The 21,450-nt window shown below is 39.2% G+C and overlaps 1 protein-coding gene, 2 long non-coding RNA genes and 1 pseudogene across 3 annotated transcripts; 3 read left to right on the forward strand and 1 right to left on the reverse strand.

Moving 5' to 3' along the window:
- Positions 1 to 12,186, forward strand: LOC120293630 (annotated as a pseudogene).
- Positions 12,187 to 13,833: 1,647 nt separating this feature from the next.
- On the forward strand, positions 13,834 to 14,704 carry LOC120294116. The gene is made up of 3 exons (XR_005551599.1): positions 13,834 to 14,369; positions 14,459 to 14,563; positions 14,668 to 14,704. It is a non-coding gene; the product is annotated as an uncharacterized LOC120294116 (long non-coding RNA).
- A 1,322-nt stretch (positions 14,705 to 16,026) lies between these two features.
- Positions 16,027 to 17,556, reverse strand: LOC120293631 (ubiquinol oxidase 1a, mitochondrial-like). The gene is made up of 3 exons (XM_039313327.1): positions 17,401 to 17,556; positions 16,206 to 16,694; positions 16,027 to 16,092 (listed from the first exon to the last, which is right to left on the reverse strand). The coding sequence occupies exons 1-3, from the start codon at positions 17,554 to 17,556 to the stop codon at positions 16,033 to 16,035; spliced, it is 705 nt and encodes a 234-aa protein (XP_039169261.1). The 3' UTR covers positions 16,027 to 16,032.
- A 1,044-nt stretch (positions 17,557 to 18,600) lies between these two features.
- LOC120294117 lies at positions 18,601 to 19,932 on the forward strand. Its single transcript, XR_005551600.1, has 2 exons — positions 18,601 to 18,973; positions 19,284 to 19,932. It is a non-coding gene; the product is annotated as an uncharacterized LOC120294117 (long non-coding RNA).
- The last annotated feature ends 1,518 nt before the right edge of the window (positions 19,933 to 21,450 follow it).

Here is a 21,450-nt window from a genome sequence, read left to right on the forward strand (position 1 = left end):
ATGGTGCCGCACCAGCTGCGTGAGGTAACGCACCAACCGTGCAAGCCGCGCGAGCGGTAGTAGGTCACGCGATGGGTTAAGCAAGCTGCACAGGTTGCACGACTCGTGCGAGGCATGCGAGCCGCGCAAACCGCGAGAGGGAGCCACACGAAAGGTCAAGAAAGAATCGTGCAAGAAAGAAGAAGGGAGACACTCGCGGTGACAAGCCACGGCCACGCGGCCGGCTATTCCGGCGAGTTGAGCGGCGGCGAGTGGCTACTCTGTCGACTAGAGTTAATCCCAAAGCTTTGATACCATGTGAGGAAAACGTACATGAGTATTATTTAATAAATTTTAATATATATACATCAAATAAATCTTAAAAGTAGTAAAGACCCATTTACCCTTCTTACTTCTAATAATTTTTAAGCATTTGGAGAGAAAACAGTAAAAAATAAATCCTATCAATATCACAATGGGAAAAAGTGAAATGGAAAGGGTCAATTTTGTAATTTTGGCTTGCATGTGCAATCCGCATTGCTTGGTTTGTTTCTCTGATGCTCACTAGGTAAATTTTGAAGGCTTCTGTTTAGCTGTATCTCTAGTTTGAACCTTTATGGAGAAAGCAAAAAGTGAGGGAGACCAAGAAAAATTACAGTAGTTGAAGGCCTGAAAATGATTGGCAATTTCCAAATTAGAGTTATTGCTGCTCTAGTAGCGGAGAAGAAAACAGCAAAGATACTTTGAATGTACTCGCAATTAGAGAAACAAATAAGTAGTTTGACTCTTCTCCTTTATCTAGTGACATTATTGCGAGAGATCAAATTTTATGGTGATAATTCCCAAGAATTTCCTTGTTATAGATGCCGGTTGCAAATGCTACATTCTAAATATCTTGGTGACTTGCAACCATTGCTCATGTAGCTGGTACTTTTGTTTTTGTCCACTAAGATCTGGTTACTCAATTTTACCATCCCTGTTACAGGTTTATGGAATGCTGATGGCTAGATCTACGTATGAAGGGCATTAAATCATCTAGCGAAAACAAACGTCCATTTGTCCTTACTAGAGCTGGATTCGTCGGTAGCCAGAGGTATGCAGCTACTTGGACTGGTGATAACATTTCAAACTGGGAGCACCTGCACATGAGCATCTCAATGGTACTTCAGCTGGTAAGTGAATTATGGAGGCTATGCTGCTTGTTTTTGCTTGAAGAAATTCCGTTTACTTTTGGTTTTCGCTGAACTTATTGCATTTTCCTGTCCAACTTTCATCTTTTATAACTTAAGATGGATTACTTCAAGGGGATGACAGTAGCAAATTTAGGTCTTTCCTTCCAAGATTGTGTACTCAAGGTGGAGCTCAAGTGTCTGTAAATATCAGGGTAATTATGATATTGTAACTGCAGTGTGCAGCATGGACATAGAAATTTGGTTTTCATCATCAATCACGTGGTAATCATTGTGCATATCATCAAAAAGAATGAGCAAGCGGTAACCTTAATTTCTATTTCCCTACGTAGGTGATGCTCCAATATTGGATAGGTATAGTTGTTGTATGGCATGCTGACACTTTGATTTAAATAAGTAAGCTTGCGGTTGACAAGGCATGACAAAGCAGTAACTCTAAATAATTGGGTTCTATTGTTTGTGGGCATTTCTTTGCAGACTTAATTCTCTAATGTATTTGAAGTTATTTAGACCCTTTGAAGCACCGGATCCTGGTTTCGTTTGCCCTTTCTTTGGTATGACTTTAATTGTGATATTCATCATATTTTGATTCCAAATTGACGGTTTACTATGAGCTTATCCATGCATTTATGCACTCTTTGAATAGGAATCCATTTTTTTGAAAGATCCTAGCTTTCATCCTCTGGTGGGTCTTGGACAACCCAAAGTTCTAGCTTTTATGTACAGATTTTGGACTCCGTCTACAAATTTGATGCGGTGTTTTGAGAATAATTCACATAATTCACAAATGTACAGATCATCCATCCTGACTAATTTTAATTTTGTTCAGGGTCTCAGTGGTCAACCACTTTCAGGACCTGATATCGGTGGATTCGTAGGAAATGCGACACCCAAGCTTTTTTGGAAGGTGGATGGGTATAGGTGCAATGTTTCCATTCTGTCGTGGACACTCTGAAATGGACACCAATGACCATGAGCCTTGGTCATTTGGTGAGGAGGTATGTGCTGCTTTTCCTTGGTGACGTGCTCATGTCATGTGCATGAACTTTGTCCTGATGATTTTTATTTCACTCATTCGAATTAAATTCTCTCAATAAAGCACTTCTGTCCGCTGACCTTGCTCCCAGTGTTTTGAAAGAAAAGGTTTCCTCTTCTGTTACTGATAGACCCGTCATCAGAAAGACTCCAAATTTCTTAAATGGCTATGAAACATGTGAAATAAATCATGTCTCTCAGTCCGTAGGGAACCTCTGGACCTTCCTTTCTTGTAAAATATATGAAATCATGACCAATTTAGCAAGCTGACTCTTTAGTATCAGATTCTCTACCTTCAGATTGCTGGAATGTATAGATTCCTCTAATTGTCGTTGGTGCTTATTTTGTAAATTCATTGGTTCCCTTGGAAGATTTTACAGAAATGATCTTTTACTTTCTTTTTTGTCTCTCTTGCACTAGTGTGAGGAAGTCTGTCGCCTGGCACTGAAGCGGCGCTACGCTTTCTTCCCCACATATATACTCTTTCTACATGGCTCATAAAACGGGCACTCTTGTGGCAAGTCCGACCTTTTTGCTGGTGCGTTAGCTTGGTGTTGGATAGCATTCTTGCCTTCGTACCCATGTATTACTGTTCTTATTTGCGTAGAGGATATCTAAGCTTAACAAGTTCTTGTGCAGATCCCAAAGATCCCAGGTTAAGGACACTGGAAAATTCATTTCTATTAGGGCCACTCTTGGTTTGTGCAAGGTTATCCTCTCTTCATTATAAAATTAAAAATTTGACCTTGCACATGTCATGAGGATACATGCAACGTGAGCTCCTCGCTGCTTCTCCATATTGTATTGCAGTTACTAGTGTCTTTTTCCCTTTTTTTTTGTCTTTGCTGATCTAGTTAGCATCTTCCTCAGAGTTTCAGAAAGAGAATATATTTTTCAACTTTTGAGATTACAACTTAAATATACTGTAGTCTAATCATGTCATTAGGTATAATTGCTGTCCACGCCTTATGTAGCGTGATCACATGACGTATGCATGTTTCTGCACTCATGCAATATGGTATTCTATCAATGTTCTCACTACTAGCGGACCTGGAGGGGCTGGTGGTGGCCCTCATCCCCTTAGGCTCAGTAGCCATCGCCGCTTACAAATTACATAGATTTCCTACATATCTATGTTATTAATGTTTGAGTGTACGTGTCCCACTGTGAGAGGAAAATCCCTATTAATGAGAGATTGATTGAGTTAACGTATCAGTACCTTCAATGTTATGTCTTACTTTTAAAGGTCTTCTGCATTTTGTAGCATTGTCATCATAAAGATATGCCATCTGGTAAGTTAATGGGAAAAGTGAGCAAAAGATGTGATGGTTATTAAATCTTGAGACTGTTCTTGTTAGTCCTCAAAATAAGAGATGATTCTTTGGATTCTTTTGCCTAAGTTTCTTGGCCTTATTGATGGTTCTGCAAGGGTTTAATAGATTGCGTTTAAAAAGGCTTTAAGCCGAACATAAATCCATATGCATCTGCTAATGTCATTTAATCTTGATCAGCTCTATGCCACATCAGGAATCAAATGACTTGCAGCATGTGTTGCCCAAGGGTATTTGGCTGACCTTTGATTTCGATGATGCACACCCGGTACCACAAGTTCTTAGTTTCTCTGTAATGCTCTTCATGATAATGGTTTGCCGGCAGTTAACGTTATTTTTGCTTTAACTTGATAGGATCTGCCCTTATTATTTCTACAAGGTGGTTCAATCATTCCTTTGGGTCCTCCCCACCAACATGTTGGTGAAGCTAATCTTTCAGATGACTTGACCTCCTTGTGGCTTTGAATGAGCACGGTATATCTCTTCCACTTGAATTTTCTTGTTTGACTTGAATTTTTCTTGGGTAGTGTTGTATTGATGGTTACAGGTCATGAACATATATAACTTGTGAAAATTCATCTTTGGAACACGTCAAGTTGCTGATTAGAAGTCTAATTATCATTGTCCATCGCTTTCAATTGAAAAATTTATTGTTTCCTCTATGGATTCTTATAATTATCATTATGTTGTTTGTTGAATGAACCGCTAATGCCAGATGTCTATTTAATAGATAATTTCTGGTTGCTCAAGCTTAGAACAACTTAAGCATGCCATTAACTCAATCTTGTTAAATGTACTTTGCTAAATTGTGTCCGATTGTTTTCTTTCCGTCTTTCCAATAAGTAAGCTCGTCTAATTCTGTATTTTCCTATCTCGTGAGTCTATGGCATGCTTCTTTGTCACACACTACTGTTGACGAGCATCGAAATTTTTTTTCCACAAAAGTTCTTAATCGATACTGTAAGTTGACAGCAAAGTGAGGCAATGGGTTTACATTTTTGTTGCTATTAGGCTTAAGTCAAAAAGCACTTGCAAGAGGATCTTTTTGTTAAGAAAAATTGGAAGGTTGAATATATGATAAATAGCATGTGACTACCGAGTGTTTCATCCATATCTTTCTTTTTTCCTGCTGTAAAGAAGACTGGTTTAATTTTATCCATATATTGGTATGTATCTTCTCTGCCAAACAGGGACCGCGAAGGGCATTCTTTATGAAGATGATGGTGATGGATATAAGTATTTGGAGGAGAATATCTGCTAACTCACTATATTGCAGAGCGTGAATCTTCGCTGGTTACCATAAGAGTGTACACAGAAGAAGGTTCATGGAAGAGGCCAAAACGTCGTCTGCATGTAATGTTGTTACTAGGTGGAGGGGCAATGGTAAATTCCTTTTCATAAGGAAGGGCGCTTGTTTTATCTGATTTAAGAATTTGTTATTAAGCACCACTGGACTTGTTATTTGGAAATTGTGAGCAAATATGATCATACACAGGTTGATGCGTGGGGCATGGATGGCGACACTATCCAAATTACATTGCCTTCAGAGGACGAAGTGTCTAAGATGGTAGCTGCAAGTGAGAAGAAATATAATGCACGCTTAGGTAATGCTAGTTTGCAAGTTGGAAACCCTATGATGTGTCTACGTCTCTGAGGATGAATTCGTTACTTTTTTTGGCAAAATGGAATCGTGTTCTGCTGTGAACGTGGCTGGACCTCTCTCATTATCAAGTTCTTATCAAACCAATTTCATAAGTTTATGTTCGTATCTATATTTGTTTTTGTCTTGATACTGCCTATTCCTTTTGCGATGATTAGAGCCGAAGATTAATATTCAATAGGCCACGTCTTCTTTTCACAGTTTTTTATCCTGGAAAAAATGCTGGTGAGATATCCCTAGCTGCAGCAATTTGTGGGTTTATTGGCTTTTTCCAATGGAAAACGGATACAAATTCCCATTTTCACATTGGTATAGTAAATATGCTATCCATAAGAATTGATTCAGTCTGTGAACATGTTAACAACATGGAACTTTAATGTTTGTTTATCAGATTTATAGTCATAAATGCAAATTTAAATCAAGAACCATGGTTTGGTAGAGATACTTTGTGCTCATTCATATCCACACACAGGAAAGTTGCCTCCTTAATGACTGCTTACACTTGTTTCAACTCTTATTGATTGCCATGCATCAACTTTAAAAAGTTTACATGGATGATATTTCCAGGACATCTTTTAGAAACTTTTTGCTGTGGGAAGGAGAGAATTGGTAAATCCATGAACTTTACTGCACATCCTGTAGCAGCTTTTCCAACTTTTTGCTGATATTCGAGGAAGGTGGCTCCTCCTTGACTGGGGATGTCATTCTTCCTCATGGATTATTATGGGCTCCGAAGAAGAATGTTTGAAAATCACTGCATTTGTTGATATCATATCACGACTTTGCCTATGTCTTCTGCATCTTCTCCATGTACCCTTATTGATGCAAGTGATTCTTGCATGCAGAGAGCTGTAAGCGCATTCCAGACGTTGAAGAGATCTCAAGCCATAAGGGTGTAGAACTTCGAGGACCCCTATTGAGCTAAAAAGTGGGGAATGGATAGCCAAAGTTGTTCCTTGGATTGGGGGAAGGATCATATCAATGGAGCATGTCCTTCAGGTGATTTGACTGGGTTCTTAACCATCCTGATACTACTACAACTATTTAAACGTTTTTGAATTCCAACTTTTGAAAGTGAAAGCTTGCTGATATATTAAAGAGTTCGTGCAGCGATAGTGCTGATTTTCCTTATCAGTAAGTTTAAACTAAATGTCGATTCTCTTCAGCAAAAACCAGTTCTGCAAAAGTTGAATTGTTTGGACATGGGTGATGCTTTTTGGTAGCTACATAGCTGACAATCAGATATACGAGAGGTTCAGTTCAATTCCACAGAGATTCCTTTTGCACTTGATCACAAGTATCGTTTTTTTTTCTTTGCTCAAGAAGTAAATTAATGTGCTTGAATAGATTTTGGGTTAGTATTGTCTACAAAAGTTTGCTTACTTTTGTCCCTCCTTCTTTATCAGGATATGTGTGATGCTGCTTCTCTGCATATGTGACAATTTAGCGCATAAGAAGTTCAATTCAAATAGAAATAGAATATTTAACTCTGGACTGGTAGGAGTTTCTTTTTCCTTTGATTGGTAGTAAATTAAGTTATTGGAGAGACTTATTGGCATTGCCCACAACATTTGCATAACTCCTATCACATCTATATCAACATGGATACATCTTGTCTTGCTCAATCTAAGAAGGGATGAACATGACAGCTTATCGTTAACTTACACTGGCCATGAAGCAGCTTGTCATAGACCAGATATTTCTTGATGTTATAGGCAATTCTGGATTGTGTCATGGCCATAATGATAATTATGCCAGCACTGGTAAGACAGCCACTTCAATTGGTATTTTCTCATGAAAAGCAAACATGAAGTAATCTAGCATCATTATAGTATGCAAAAGCTGAGACTTTGTTAATCATTGAGTTTTTTCCTATTTCATACTTGTATGATCTACACAATTGTGACCTGTATGCTGTCACTGCCACGACAATTATGACCATTACAGTTGATCCTCTATATCGCTCTATGCTGAGGAAGGTTGAGGTTGATTTTATGATTAGTAAAGCATGAAGGCAAATGCTATAAGATATGTGAAAACATATATAAGTTATCAGAATTTCAGATAGAACCTCGAATTTTATTTGGCTGTATGGCAGGTACACAATGGCTTCATAGCAGAATTGAAATAAATGGATATGAAGAGTATAGTGGAAGAGAGTATAGGTCTGCTGGATGTACTGAGGGCTATGCTGTCATCGAGTAAGTTTCTCAACTTCTGTCTCAGTTTTGGTGATTGCCTCTCTGCAGCATGAAGAAAATGAGCCAAATAGTTGTTTAAGATATTTCATGTATTAGGAGGAAGAAACAAGAGTTTAGATTATAGCAGTGTTGATTATTAGGAACAAATAGTTTGCTTGAATTAATGAAAGATTTAATTTCGTCTTTGTTTGGACTTATTATTCTGGGTCTGAGTATGTTATTGGACCATTAATTGCGAAGCATGAGCCAAACATGGCAGTTGCAGGGGTATTATTGCTGAATCTCGCAAATACTGAAGAATTTTGTTTGTCATATCTGTCAACGCATGTTCATCAAGTTTTCCTGAGGAGGTCCCAAGTTTAAATTTTTTGGGCCTCATTTGCCATCTTTATCATATATTTCACAAAGTCCAGCCTACGCATGAGGAAAGTATTTAAGTATTAGTCTACATTGTCAAGTAACTCATTAAAATTTTAGAAAGGGACCCAAGGTTTATCTTTCTTCTTTCCATCAATCGCTGCTTGTCATCAAGGGAATCGCTGTTCGTCCAGATCAAGTAAACTTGTCGTTTTCGTCGGTTTTTCGTTGTTATCAAGGAGTTGCTGCTCCTTTGTTCCTCTGAGTCGCTGTCTATTGACCACCCGTCTCAATCTGTTGCCATTGATCTTGTCTTTTCCAGTGAGCTGAAGTCTACAATCACAAACTTTTCTCAAGCCACTGTCACGAATCTGCACTGCTCCCCATCACTTCACAGGCTGTTCTTTGTCACTCTTCCTTGTCTTAATGGCTAGTGGAAACTCTCAATCAAGTCCCTTTGTTCTCTAGTATAGGGTTCCATCAAGTCCTTCATTCAGTAGCTGTCTCCTTTGTCGTCCTCTGTCGTTTCTGGTTTGTGTATCAGTCAAGCTTTACGCATTTGCTCCGGTTCATGTGCTTTTGTTTCTTTAATAGAGCTCTCTCACTTATAAAAAAAGACGAGTCAAGAAAAAGGCTTTATCCAGTAGCAACTCATCTTTAACAACTTCCTCAATTGTGGTCCTTTGAAATCTTAAGAAGCCTACTGTTGATGTTATTTATTGTGAGACTCATCTTCAATTGATAGCGTCATCGGCGAGTGAGGTTGTTGTCAAGTTTCAAGCAAAAGCTGTGAGCACCGGATATTAGCATACCTTCATTGAGCTGCCAAAGTCAAGTGTTGTGGGGTGATGGAGTTTAGCTTGCTGCAATTCAAGTCGAGTTTTCACACGTTTAACCTTTGTTATATGACAAAGAGAGGTTTCAATATTTTGATCTTAATTTGTTTCTTCAGCGCTTTCATCAAAAGTGGTGTTAACGTGGACTATATTCAGTTTGTCCTGTAAGGTCTGGACATAATTGTCATTATCTCAAATCCGGTTCGATATAATCAACATCCATTTTCTAGTTGAGGTCCAGTTTACACAGTGTTTTAGTCACAAACTTTGGATGAGAGTTGCAACTATCATATGCAAGGCGGATGCTCCAGCTTGAGGGAATTGTTGAAATACATTTATAATGTTAGGCTATTAGCTAGTAGTTAGTAGGTGGTCATATATAAGGAAATTAAGGTTTTGCTAGTGTCTCTATTGATCTATAAATAGAGCCATCTATTTACTTTGTTATTTAGTAATTGAGTAAAGGTGTAGTCTTTATTTATATTCTCCTTTTACTCTCTATTGAAGATTGTAGAATATATACACTTGTAACAGGGTTCTTTTTGTCACAACATGAGTTATACTACATCCTTTAATGGCTTTGGTACAATAGGAAGTGAATCAGAATTCTTCTAGTCTGTGTATGTCTGCATCAGTATTTTCAATAGGCCTCAGAATACTTCTTAGTAAATCCAGCAGTTTGCAAATTGGACCAGAGTAGAACTTGACTTTTCAATTACGTAGAAGCGTTTGACCACTTGTAATCTGCCGAATTATTTATTTATCAACATTGTTGTCTTTTGTTTTGCAAAACATAAGAATATTATTTTCTTGCACTAGATTTACCTCACGTGTGCTCATTACCTGTAGGAGAAATCTTGAGCACGCTGGAGAGGAGGAATCTCTTATGATGGAAGGTGAAATTGGTGGTGGACTGGCTATTCAACGACTCATATCTATCAGAAAGGACAACCTAAGGTGTTTCAAATTGACTCTAGCCTTGTAGCCAGGAAAGTTGGTGCTGGTTCTGGTGGATTTTCAAGGTCAGCCCAAACACAGTCTTGGAGAAAGTTACACAACTACAAAGGACTTCTGATAACAGGCCTTTATGAAATGAGCAATTATGTTAATGCTAAGAAAATGTTATGAAAAACTCATTGCTCGTCACTATTGAGAGTACATGCTTAAGTTGAGCCTGCATTTTTCTTACAGTGAATAAATATAATCAGAAAATTAAATGGAGATATCATTAGAGGACTGCATTTTATGCTTTTTGGTTTTTGTCGTCATATATTCACCCCATATTCACCCTTTTGCACCCTAAACTTTCAGATTGGTGATGATCACCTATAATGGTTGTTTATATTCTGCTGTAGGTTGGTCTGCTTGAGAGTACACCCCACATTCGCCCTGTTGCACCCTACAGAATCTTTTATCTCATTTACAGCTGTTGACGGTTCTAAGCACGAACTTTGGCCCGATTCTGGCGAGCAGACTTTTGAAGGGAATCTTCTACCTAAGGGTAATCGTTTTTTCTTACCTTTTCTTTTGGTTCTGCATTTTGTTATCTTCTGCAAAGGCCTGGGTAACTGGAGAGCTATACTCCATAATAAACCAAGATCGGTTGCATCACTCCACTTTTGAAACTCTTACACTGGGTTGTCAAAAACTTGCATGGGATTACAAATACCTTAGTAAACCAAGATCCAAGTGCATTGTTCAAGATTTTGGTACTTCTACCGTCTTGGATCACCCAAAGTTGGTTTGCATCGACTTTTTAACACTGGTATTAGTTTAACAGAAATATTCCAGAAACCATTGATGCTTTAAGTGATTAACAAGAAATAAAAGAGCTGAGTTAACAAAACTGAGCTAAGTATACTCCCCTCTTCAAGTACTACCAGCCCAGCCTCCAGCAAGCTGAGTCCACTTCCTCCAAATACCTTACTACTCATACCATCTGTTCCACACAGCTTCAGCATCAGTCGCTTCTATAGTAAACCCTTGTACAGAACCAGCTGCTCTATAAAACGGAACAGTGGTCTCCTATCAATGCCCCCATATAGTTAAGCCTCTCCCTCTCATATAAATTTGTAAACACACTCCGCTTACTAGAGATGAGATGATACAAAGACAGTTCAAAATACACTTGAGGTCTTTCTAAGTTCAGCACAAGTGGAAGTACAAGAATCAAGGTGTAGACTCTTCATATTGGTAGTATTCTCGTTATAGCCTATTCTCGTCTCCTGCTTCGAATTCCAGTCCTCAATTCTCGTTGACCCAAATGCCAGAGGTCCTTTAGCCAGCCATCAGTGTCATCCTTCTCCATCCTTGTGTATATCTTCATATGGCCTTGCATTAATCAATGTCAATTGATAGGTCCATGAATTTCCTTCCATGAAAGCACCTATCAGCTTTGATTCCTCTATATCCGATTTCATTCAATTAGCTACTGCATATCTGGACGTTCCATTTCATCAATAGGTTGAGTATGGCGATGTTCTTCACTTTCTTCAGATGCTTATACCTACATATGCTTAAAATCTTCATCAAGTGGATCTCCAATCACCATAGATAATTTCTGTACATCTTTTGAAGATCCATACATCTGCTTTGGCATAAATTCTAATTTTCTCACTCTTTTCCATGATAAATGAATATCTAGTTTTTAGGTTGGGTTAAATTATATCTGATTGAGTATAATTTCATCAATCAAGTGTCAGATCTTCAGATTGAATCATTCAAAACTCAATTCGAATTTTGAAGTTGCAGGTTTGTTAAGCACATTTTGCTCCTGGGATAGAATGTCCTACTTCTGTTGTTGGCAAACTTCCTTCCACTGTTTACAACACTTCTTGCTCTGTAACCCTTCCAGCTTCTATTTTCCTGTCCTCTGTGGAATATTTTCTTCTTTGACTACCTAACTTAGATGTCGTTAACTATAGCATTCACTCAAATGAACTTGATTAACCCAAATTTAGTTTGTTGTCATTAACGTATTTTTCTCCTAGTGTTCGAAAAATTCCTTTAAGGATGATGACCTTTTGGATAGAACAACCATTAATTGGTCATCGAACCAGCACCCAGTCGTTTTTGACGTTTTCTTTTTCCCTAACAAATGAGGATGTTCTTTATCTTGGTGCCTGACGGTCTTTTTTTTTTTTTTTCAGGTGAATGGTCGCTCTGGGACAAATGCCTTGGTGTGGGACTAGTCAATCGGTTCAATGTCAGTGAGGTCGTCAAGTGTTTGATCCACTGGGGAACCGAAACAGTTAATCTGGAACTGTGGTCGGAAGAGCGGCCCGTTTCAAAGAGTCCCCTTGAAGTTGTCCCATGAATATGAGGTTGTAAGAATGTCCTGAATTTTCCATATTCCACTGTGACGCTAAGAAAACTGAGAAGTCTGAATAAATATTTGAGCTTGCTCTGGTTGTCGTTTCGCATGTCTAGAAAATCATGTCGTCGCAGTGTTTTGACTGAACAACAGGAGCATTATCGCGAAGGAGAAAATGAATTTATGTGCGCTATGCTAAGGCTCCGTCTATCGCCTGTCTGTGGTCATTTTCACTGAATTCCAATCACAGGCTTGTCACAATTGCACAAATCTTGCTTTTCATCTATGACCATTGGATGGCCAAGTCTTGTTACCATCTCTGTTTATGCTTCCAAAAGTTTGCATCTTTTCGAGCAACATGTCAACTACAAATTCAGTGGAAAATCAGCAGAATCATCACAATTAGCCTAAAAAAAAGGAGAATATGCATCTTTGTTAACATGTGTCGATAAGCTTCACCAAAATATACATAAATCAGTTCAACAAATTTTATCATCAGCGAATCTACTCATTTCTGGTTTAGCCAATCTAAGCACTCAATCAGCTTTTGCCGTTGGTTATACTTTCAGTCGCCTAGCGAAGTTCCAGGGTCTTCACGGGCCCATCTTCAAAATGTCGGGCCGATTCCTTCCAATGAATGAGCTTCTATCGAAGAAGCTAATATACTGCTTTGTCGCAGGTGATCTCGACAAAAATCAAATGTGATCCTATTTTAAAAAAATTATTGTAGTATAAGCACCATAGCACAACACATGGCTTCTCTTCTGGTTTGACCCGCGTTGACGCTGGTTCATCTTGTCCTTTTATTTTGCTAAGCATGGTGGTGTGTGATTAGAGAAAAACATTTGCCCTATAACATAGGAAAAATGATATAAATGGTCCCCAGACTTCGATTCAATTAGCAATTTCATCTCTTAACTTTTAAGTTGTTCATATAGTTCATGAACTTTAGCTTAATATGCAATGTTGCCCTTGAACTTTTAATTTGTCTAATATGGTCTTTCAATCTATAGGATAGGTTCAATCTAGTCCATAAACTATATTAAAATATCCAATATTATCTTTTTCATTAATTCAAGTTTATGGTCAATATTGAAAATTTTAAATATAATTTAGTGACTAGATTGAATATGCACAAAAAGGTCAAATTAAAAGTATATGGAAAATATTACACATCAAGATAAAGTTCAAGATAGTATTGAACAAATTGAAACTTTAGGAATGACATTGCACAATATGCTAAAGTTCACGAATTATTTGTATATTTTCCCTATGACCTTCATGCAAAACAATAGTAGGGCCCGATGCTTATACTCTTACACTAAGATTGATCATATATCCTTGTGATTTTTCAACATCTCCCAGTCATGGGATATGTCTTGAAATTGAGGTAGTTGCCTATTGTTCATGGGAACTGCCACCACCATATTGAATCATTGCCGTCCCTATAACCATCTCGCCGTTTCGCATAGTACTTGCTTCAATTTAATTGAATCTATCCTTCCGTTTGAAGGAACTAACATAAATTTACATTTTGCTGTAAAGATGTTGCTAGATTTTGTAATATCTAAACCCATCCTAGTTGACACGATAGTAGTCAGTCAGTGACTGCTATTCTCCAATTCTCAAATTCTAAAAGGTTCGACTCTAAAATTGGCCATGCCTAAGAAGAGCACCCTGTATTGCACTTACCATTTGGGCTACCTTGGAGTTGCAGGAGAGAAGACATGGCTTGAACATTTTATCATTCGCTTCAAGCAGAAAGCTTCTCCCCAGACGAACTCCAATTCTTCGATCAACCGCAAACCAGTCCCTTTTCTATCTCATAAATCTGCCATTTGGAAAGTACCATCGTGAATTAGAACGGATGATCTTGGTCAAACACGAGTTCTTTATTCAGCAACAGCAAGATGGGGTTATTTTTTTTTTTTTTTGTCTAAAAGTGAATTTTTATTTATCATATACGCGGAGAACCGCGATGGCCCGCTACCGGGGCGTCGATACATAAAAGAGCCCATAGGCTTGAGGGAGGAGAGGCCCACCAATTCGGAGGAATGGTCTTCAGGCGTTGGTTACGTGCGGCCCAGTCCGCAGCTTGGTTCGCTGAGCGGGGACAGAAAGCAAGGCCCAGTCGCGGCATCTGCTGGAGAAGAAGTCGACAGCTCCTCACCGCCCCACGTGCGTTCACTTCAGTTTGCTGTTCATTCTTCAAGCTAGTTAACACGGTTTTACTGTCAGTTTCCAAGACAGCTTCGCAGAAGTGTTTCTCCTTTAAAAACTTTAGGGCTTCAAGGACCCTAGGGTTTCAACTTGCACGCTTGATTCCGCCCAGACGTTCTTCGAGAATCCATCTACTAGGGTGCCGAAGGAGTCCCGCACAACGCAGGCAACCGCTCCCTCCGTCGATCCTTCGCCTAACGATCCGTCAACGTTCAGCTTGAGGCAGCCGGGCTTTGGAGCTCGCCAGGTGGGTTCTTTCTCCGGTTCTTCGGTTTTCTTCACTAGTTCCTCTCCAGATCCCCATTTTTGGTAGCTGATTTGCTGAGATCTTGCTAGATCTATCACTTTGTTGGCATCCGGTTTGGTTCCTCGGAAGATGAAATCGTTTCGGCCCTTCCATACCTGCCATAGGAGAGTGCCGACTTTCTCTAGAGAGGGGAGGTGTGGGTCTTTGCTTGTAAATTTTGTCAGCCATTCATCTAAGCGTCTGATTTCATGTGCTTCGGTTTGCTGATTTGTTTCCATGTGATTCCATACCCCTGCAGCCCAAGGGCAGAGGAGGAGAGTATGTTCGGCCGTTTCCGTGGCTTTGCATAGGTCACATAGCGGGTCAGGTGAGATCTTTCTCTTCCAGAGATTCTCCTTAGTTGGTAGGGCGTTTTGACAAGCCCACCATATGAAAAACTTCACTTTCGGAGTGGTTTTCATGTGCCAAATTGCGTTCCATAATGCTGTTGGGGTTTGGTATGAGGAGGAGGGGTGTTGATTGGCTGTGTTTTCTGTGATGTTGTCTCTCAACAAATTGTACCCATTTTTGACTGTAAATGATCCATGTTGTGTGCCCGTCCATACTAGCTCATCAGTAAAAAAAGGACCATTTATTGGTATTGCAAGAATTTCCTGTGTAGTCTGAGTATCAAACAAATTTCTTACCAATGGTTCATTCCACATTTGTGTCCCCGGTAGTATTAACTCAGAGACTTGCTTGGGATCGTTTCTGTTTGCCGGTCCCCCTATTAAACCTCTTCTCAGCCACTTATCTGTTCTTATATTTACTGATTCTTCACAAGGGGGAAAAGGAATCGAAGTACAATTACCATGAGGTTCACGACGATGAACTCCTGTAGCCAGAATCATTTTGATGAACACAACAGTGGATTCTAAACATTGTAATGAGTACCGAAATTATTTAATAGTAAAAGACATAGTCCTCGAGCATATAACGAACTTTTGATCCTTCGCAGCACTTTAGGGCTTGCATGTTTATGTGTTTTTTTTTTTTTGTTTATGAACAAAAATTTTTTTTTGTTAGGGAAAAAAAAAGAAACGGCTTACGCGTTTGTTTGCGTTTTGTTCAAAATTTATTTTTTTCCTAGAACAAAATTGGAACAGAAATAAGAAACAAAAAAAAAGTTATTTTTTGTTCCAGAAAATAGAACAAATTTTCTATCTCCTCTCTTTTCTTCTTCTTTTTCTTTGGCCGGTCGCCGGCCTTGGCCATGCGGCGACCGGTCGTTGAGGGCGGCGATCTCGCGGAGCGTCGCCGGCCCTTGGAGAGGCTCGGCCTCGCCCAACCACGGCGAGGCTCGACCTCGCTAGGGGCCGGCGAGCCTCATCGTGGTGGGCAAGGCTGCTATCCCCGTTGTTGGTGTAGGCCTCGGCATGGCCGGCGATCGGCCAATAGAAAAAAAAATAAAGAAAATTAAAATTAAAAAATTAAAAGAAACAAAAAAAGAATATAAATTTACCAAACGTGTTTCTATTTATTTTTTTTTAATTTTCGGAACAAGTTTACTAAACGCGTCTTTCTGGTCAAAAATTGTTCTTGAATAGAAATAGTTTTTATATTTCCGTTCCCGGAACAATTTTTGAACATAAACTCAAACACAGCCTTAGTGACCTGGAATATTTCAATGATACCCTAGTAGAGCAGGAGCTTCCTTCAGCTCACGTCCCTGATAATGTATGTCCTGAAACAATTCATCCATTTCAACCAGTCAAGATCAGATTGAGTATACAGTCCGATTGATAAATCGCACAAGTGCTATAAAAATTTGAGAGGTGCTGTGAATGAGATCATTACCGATGCAAAGTGGTTCACATCCCGGTGATGTGCCTCATCAGCTCTCACCACGAGCACGACATCCCTCAGAGTGGATCCTTCGGGGAGCTGCCAATAGTCGATGGCGAGGGCCGGAGCCGGGACATTCTCGATATTTTCATTGTCCAACTCCTTCAGGAACTCGGTGTAGGAGTGTATGGCCTCTTCTTCAAGGTAGCCAACCACCCGGTGGGCAAATTTGGGAGAGATCAGATAGCCCAGGAAGTAGGCGTTGAAGAAGACGCCCTGGACTGCAAACACGAGGGCGCGCTCGTACCACCTTGGCTGCGAAACCTCCATGAAGGTCATGAGGTGCATGCGTTCATTCTCAGCTTCTTCTAGCAAGGCTTTGATCCAACCACCACTGTGCTCGAACCGCCTCAGCGATTTGCGGTGCAGAAGCAATCCTCCGACCATGCCGGGCACTGCTGCCACGGTCTCCAGCATCATCGCTCCGCAGCCATATCTTCTCTGTTCACAAGCTCAAAACTCTCGGGAGCGAATCGCGCGTTTAGCCTCTTACGCCCTTACATATCAAAGATAAAATTTAACATAAAAAAAAAAGGTCTAGCTCCCACGATGGACAGTGGCTGGAAAGAAGACAATTTACCCCTAATTACCAATTAGACACATAAACTCGTATTTTAAATTCATAAATAAGATGAAAAAAAGGAAATTACTTTGATATTTAATTTAAAAAGAAGTCCAACATCAACTTCACATGATTTTATAAAAATTCGAGGTGTTCTGTTAAAATAAAAATTAAATCTTTAAATTCAGAACCAAATATAAAAACCCCCTCGAAAAACAAAGAGAGAAAAAAAAAGTGGAAAAGAAAAGGCCGAAGGCACAATCAGCAATTTCAAACGCAACCTAAAACTTTTTGTCCAAGAAATCTCCGTCCATTTCAAAGAGCGAGGTCACCCTGACTCCTTCTGTCTCTACAGGTACAACTCCATATCAAACATCGACTAGTCCATGCACGATGGAACACCAACCAAGACCATGCGCGTTCTAAGTTATATGTTCTAATAGATCTCGACACGCCGAGGGCTGGTGTACGTGTAGATCGGCCAACGATACAACTATCCGATCTTTAGGATTAGATGGAGAACCAGGCGTCGAACCGCCAGATGTGCAGAACTCGCCGGATCATAAGCTGAAGCTGAGGACGTACCTGGAAGAATATGTCCGTGGGGTATCTCAAGGATTTGACCGTCCAGAAGGCCAACTTGTCCAGGAACGTCAGCGGCGCATGGTGCTTCTTCAGATCTATCGACAGGTCCGCCTTTTGTACGTCTCCGTCGGCTTCGTCCACCGTCAAAACACGCATCAGCAACAAAAGCAGACTCGACGCAAACAAGGCAAGACGAAATCGCCACAGAAAAAAAAACGTTGCACGTTACCCGAAAGCAAGTCCACCTCCACTTGGTGCCGTCGCCCCTGGTGACCTTCGAAGGCTCCACGCCCCAGTAAAATGTTGTGCAAGGTGGAAGTAGAGAGTGTGGATTTCTGAAGATGGTGCAGGTTGACTTATGATATCTTGTCCCGGTCTTATGATTGTCATTATTGAAATATATGAAAAAAAAGCAGTAAATTTTCATTATACAGCGAAATTTAAATTCCAATCCCTTGGTCGTGATTTTATTTATTTGTGTCAAAAGGCACTAATGAGTTGAGTCAAGAGGATCTGCTTACCAAGTAAGGCAATGCTGAATTACTTAATGTTTCTGCTCTTAGCTAGGGGATCTGGTGCAATCAATTAGTATCTCTGATTGAACCAATCAACCATTGAATTAGTTTCTCCATGTGCTTGGTGGCTGGCAAATCATTGCTAGATAGGCATATGAATGAGTTTGTTAAGTTGGGATTTTGTAACTCTTTGGCATGGTTGATGAGCTCTAGTGGTGGCAAATATATATATTTTTAATTATTTTTTACTTTTTTTTTTTTTTGGGGTTGAAGTGGTGGCAAAAGTTTAAAAACTGATGAAGCTGCTATCTGTTAAGGCTGATTTTATTTGGTCTCAGGTTGTAGAAGTTTTCTGTTAAACTTATTTGTTGGGGTTCCCCTACTTGTGTTAACTTGATAAACCTAACCAAATTGATAGTATTTGTTAAGGAAATAATTTTGTTATCAACAGTAAGACTATTATCCCTCTTTCTCGCACCTAATGAAAATTGTCATAGCTAATGAATTTTCTATGTATTTGCAGCTTGCATTTTTCCTTTATGTTTTTCTATAATGGAAATAATTTTCTAGCTTGATGTTAGCAATTAAATGAAACTCACTACTTAGCTTAGAGCCACATCTCTTAAATGAACTAAGTTCATGGTTTGGTTTGACTTTAAACCTTATTAAATTGATTATGGTGAAATTTCTAACTGAAATTCGTTGTTTTTTGCTTTTAATTTAAAGTATACTCCAAACAGACCCACGAACCATAAACATCCTTGTTAACAGGAAATGCGATATTCTATTTTTTCTTTTTTTTAAGTACAGTTGAAACAAATTGATATTAATGCAGTTCAACTCTATTTTTAGTGCCCGCTTTTTCTTGCTTACTCATGAGTGTTTGCGTTTTGCTCTTTTATCTGGAATGGAAGACATTGAAAGGACCAGAAGGAAAAAAAAGAAAAAGAAAAAAGAACCTGCTCGCAATGATTCTATTATCTGGCTAACTACAACGGAATGGAAGGAAATTCATTTACTTACTGGTGGACCCAAAGAAGGTATCTCCAAAGTCAGAGGTAAATGGATGGAAGTTGACTTGTGTCTGATAGATATAAATATAATCACAAGAGTATACTTAGTGAAAGTGGTAAGCAAGAAGCAAGAGAAAGAAAAAGGCTACTCAAGTCTATCACTCAATTTTATTTTCCCCCGCACAGTTTTCTCCATTATGCATCTAAACAAGGGAAGGAATTACAGATTTTGTCCAGTGTCTACGTTTTACCTTCCTATATTTAATTTTTTCCCCACAATACTTGACTTTCGCCGCATTATTGCTTTTCTGCGTACCTCGCCGCTTTTTTCTTATGCTTCATATCCAATTATCAGGGTTCTCGCTAGTATTTGCTCATGGAGAATTGGATCAGTTGCTCTTCAGGGATGGGTATATGATGCAATTGAATCACAGGGCCATGGCAAACATTTGCTGAACGCCTAAAATGTTCTGACGAGCAGCAGATGACCACCCAAGATTTGATACGGATACTACCTAAATATTCATCGAACCATCTGTGTTTGGATCTTGACATCCACAATTCTCCGTAGTTCACTTGTGTGCGTAGCTCCGTGATGGAACATCCCATCAAAAGTTGGATGTTCAGCCGATTTTGATCAGCACAACTGACATCCAGGTTGCCATAAAAATGAGAAGACTGCAGGCTGCTATGTAACTAGTCCAGATTACTTCCAGGTGATGGAAGTGAGGAGCTTCTTGCCTCCCTTGTTTCTGTCTCTTTTCCAGTATCCTTTATTGGAGGAGAAAAAGAGGTTTGCTGGATACGTTTGCTGTATTTTCCTCCACTGTGCAGACACAATATCTGCTTCTGTGAGCATTGCGGCGCGGTTTTATCCAGCGTTCGTTCTGGACATGCATTGAGTTTGTCCACAGCGAATATCCTGTACATCGCGCTTGTTTTCCGGACCTAGCTGCGACTCTGGTTTGATGACTTGGAGGTTGTATTTTCCCCGTTGTTTCCAACTAGTGCCGCTTCTCGGCTTCCCGGTAGTCATGTATTACCTTAAGATCTTCTCAACCCCTTGTTAGAAGGGGCGAGTGGATTTAATTCGGTACCTTGAAAGGTTTCATATTTAAGAGACCAAGCAGCGACTCTGCCATAACTCGGATGCGACGAACGGCGACATTCCCAAATGGGTCTCCCCCTTTGTAGTGGTTTTGTTAAGGTAGGGGCGGGCCGGGCGTTCAGCTTTCTGACTAGAAATGATGCTTGAATGAGAGCGGCTGATTGTCGAACGGCTGGTCTTGGCCCCTCCCCCTTTGATAAAAGTCTCTAAGTAGCACCGATATCCTCACATGAGATATGATACGTTGACATGCCGTTTTTTAAAAAATAAAAAATTTGGATACATTGGTATACAACTATTATATATTGTTGTGTATGTATATATGATAAATTATCATTTTTATGTTATTTTAATTAAATTAATTTGATTTAAATTCACAAATAAATAAATAATAAAAAAGAGCCTAGAATGAATTTACACTAAAATATTAATCCGCTATTTGTTAATATTATTCATTATTTCAATTTGACAAATTCAATTTCATTTCAATAATTTATAAAACTTGGAAGATAAAAACAAGCAATTTACATTTGAGATTTGTATGTCAGAGTGTGTTGGAAAGAAGAGGTAAAAAAAAATTGGGGGAATGAATTATGTGTTACGGAAACGAGAGTTGGAAGAGAACAAAAGACTATGTTTTTTTTTCTTACTTTTTCATTTATTATTTTTATCTTCTTTTTTTTTTTTTCAAATTTACATTTTGATACTTCATTTATTGAAAAATTTTAAAATTGATCCCGTGTGCCTCGGTATTATGTGTTGGAATTCTGGAATTGTATGTTGAAATTTCAAACTCAAGTATCGGGAGAGTTGATCATATATCAAATTTTCTTATATGTATTGATCAAGTGTTGAACATATCGAAGTGTTTAATATAATACAAAGACTTTTGGAAATGTCGATACTTCATAGGTTTTAAATTATTGCTCATGGAGTTGGTTGAATCAATAACATCGGCGAGATCGTTATTTAGAGCCAAGTTCACTCTTGTGATTTGCCACTGGCCGCCCTCATATACGCCTGTGGAATCTAATTGATCATATGGAATTAATCAGGGTCGGTGAAAGATTACATGAGCAAAATCAAATGATGGTCTATTCGGCCACTCTTTCTAGTGGATGAATGTATGGTTTGACTTTGAGATAGGTTGCTTTTGTTTATGTCGGCAAGCGCAGGCAACGTTAGCATCGTTACCGACTGATGGGGCCGCACACTGATGTGTCTTTTTTTGGCTCGTATCGAAAGGAGCATCACTTTAATAGAGAATCGATTTAGTATATGATGTTATGCACGTCCAACCAATGCGCGAAATCATCTATGACTATGACTCGTCTAAAATAATAATCACGAGATTCCCACAGTACAGAGAGGCGATATGGTTGGTTTGTGAGCACTTTATTGTCCAAAAACGATT

The sequence above is a fragment of the Eucalyptus grandis genome, chromosome 5 (assembly GCF_016545825.1).
Source record: "Eucalyptus grandis isolate ANBG69807.140 chromosome 5, ASM1654582v1, whole genome shotgun sequence".
NCBI classification, from domain to species: Eukaryota; Viridiplantae; Streptophyta; class Magnoliopsida; order Myrtales; family Myrtaceae; genus Eucalyptus; species Eucalyptus grandis.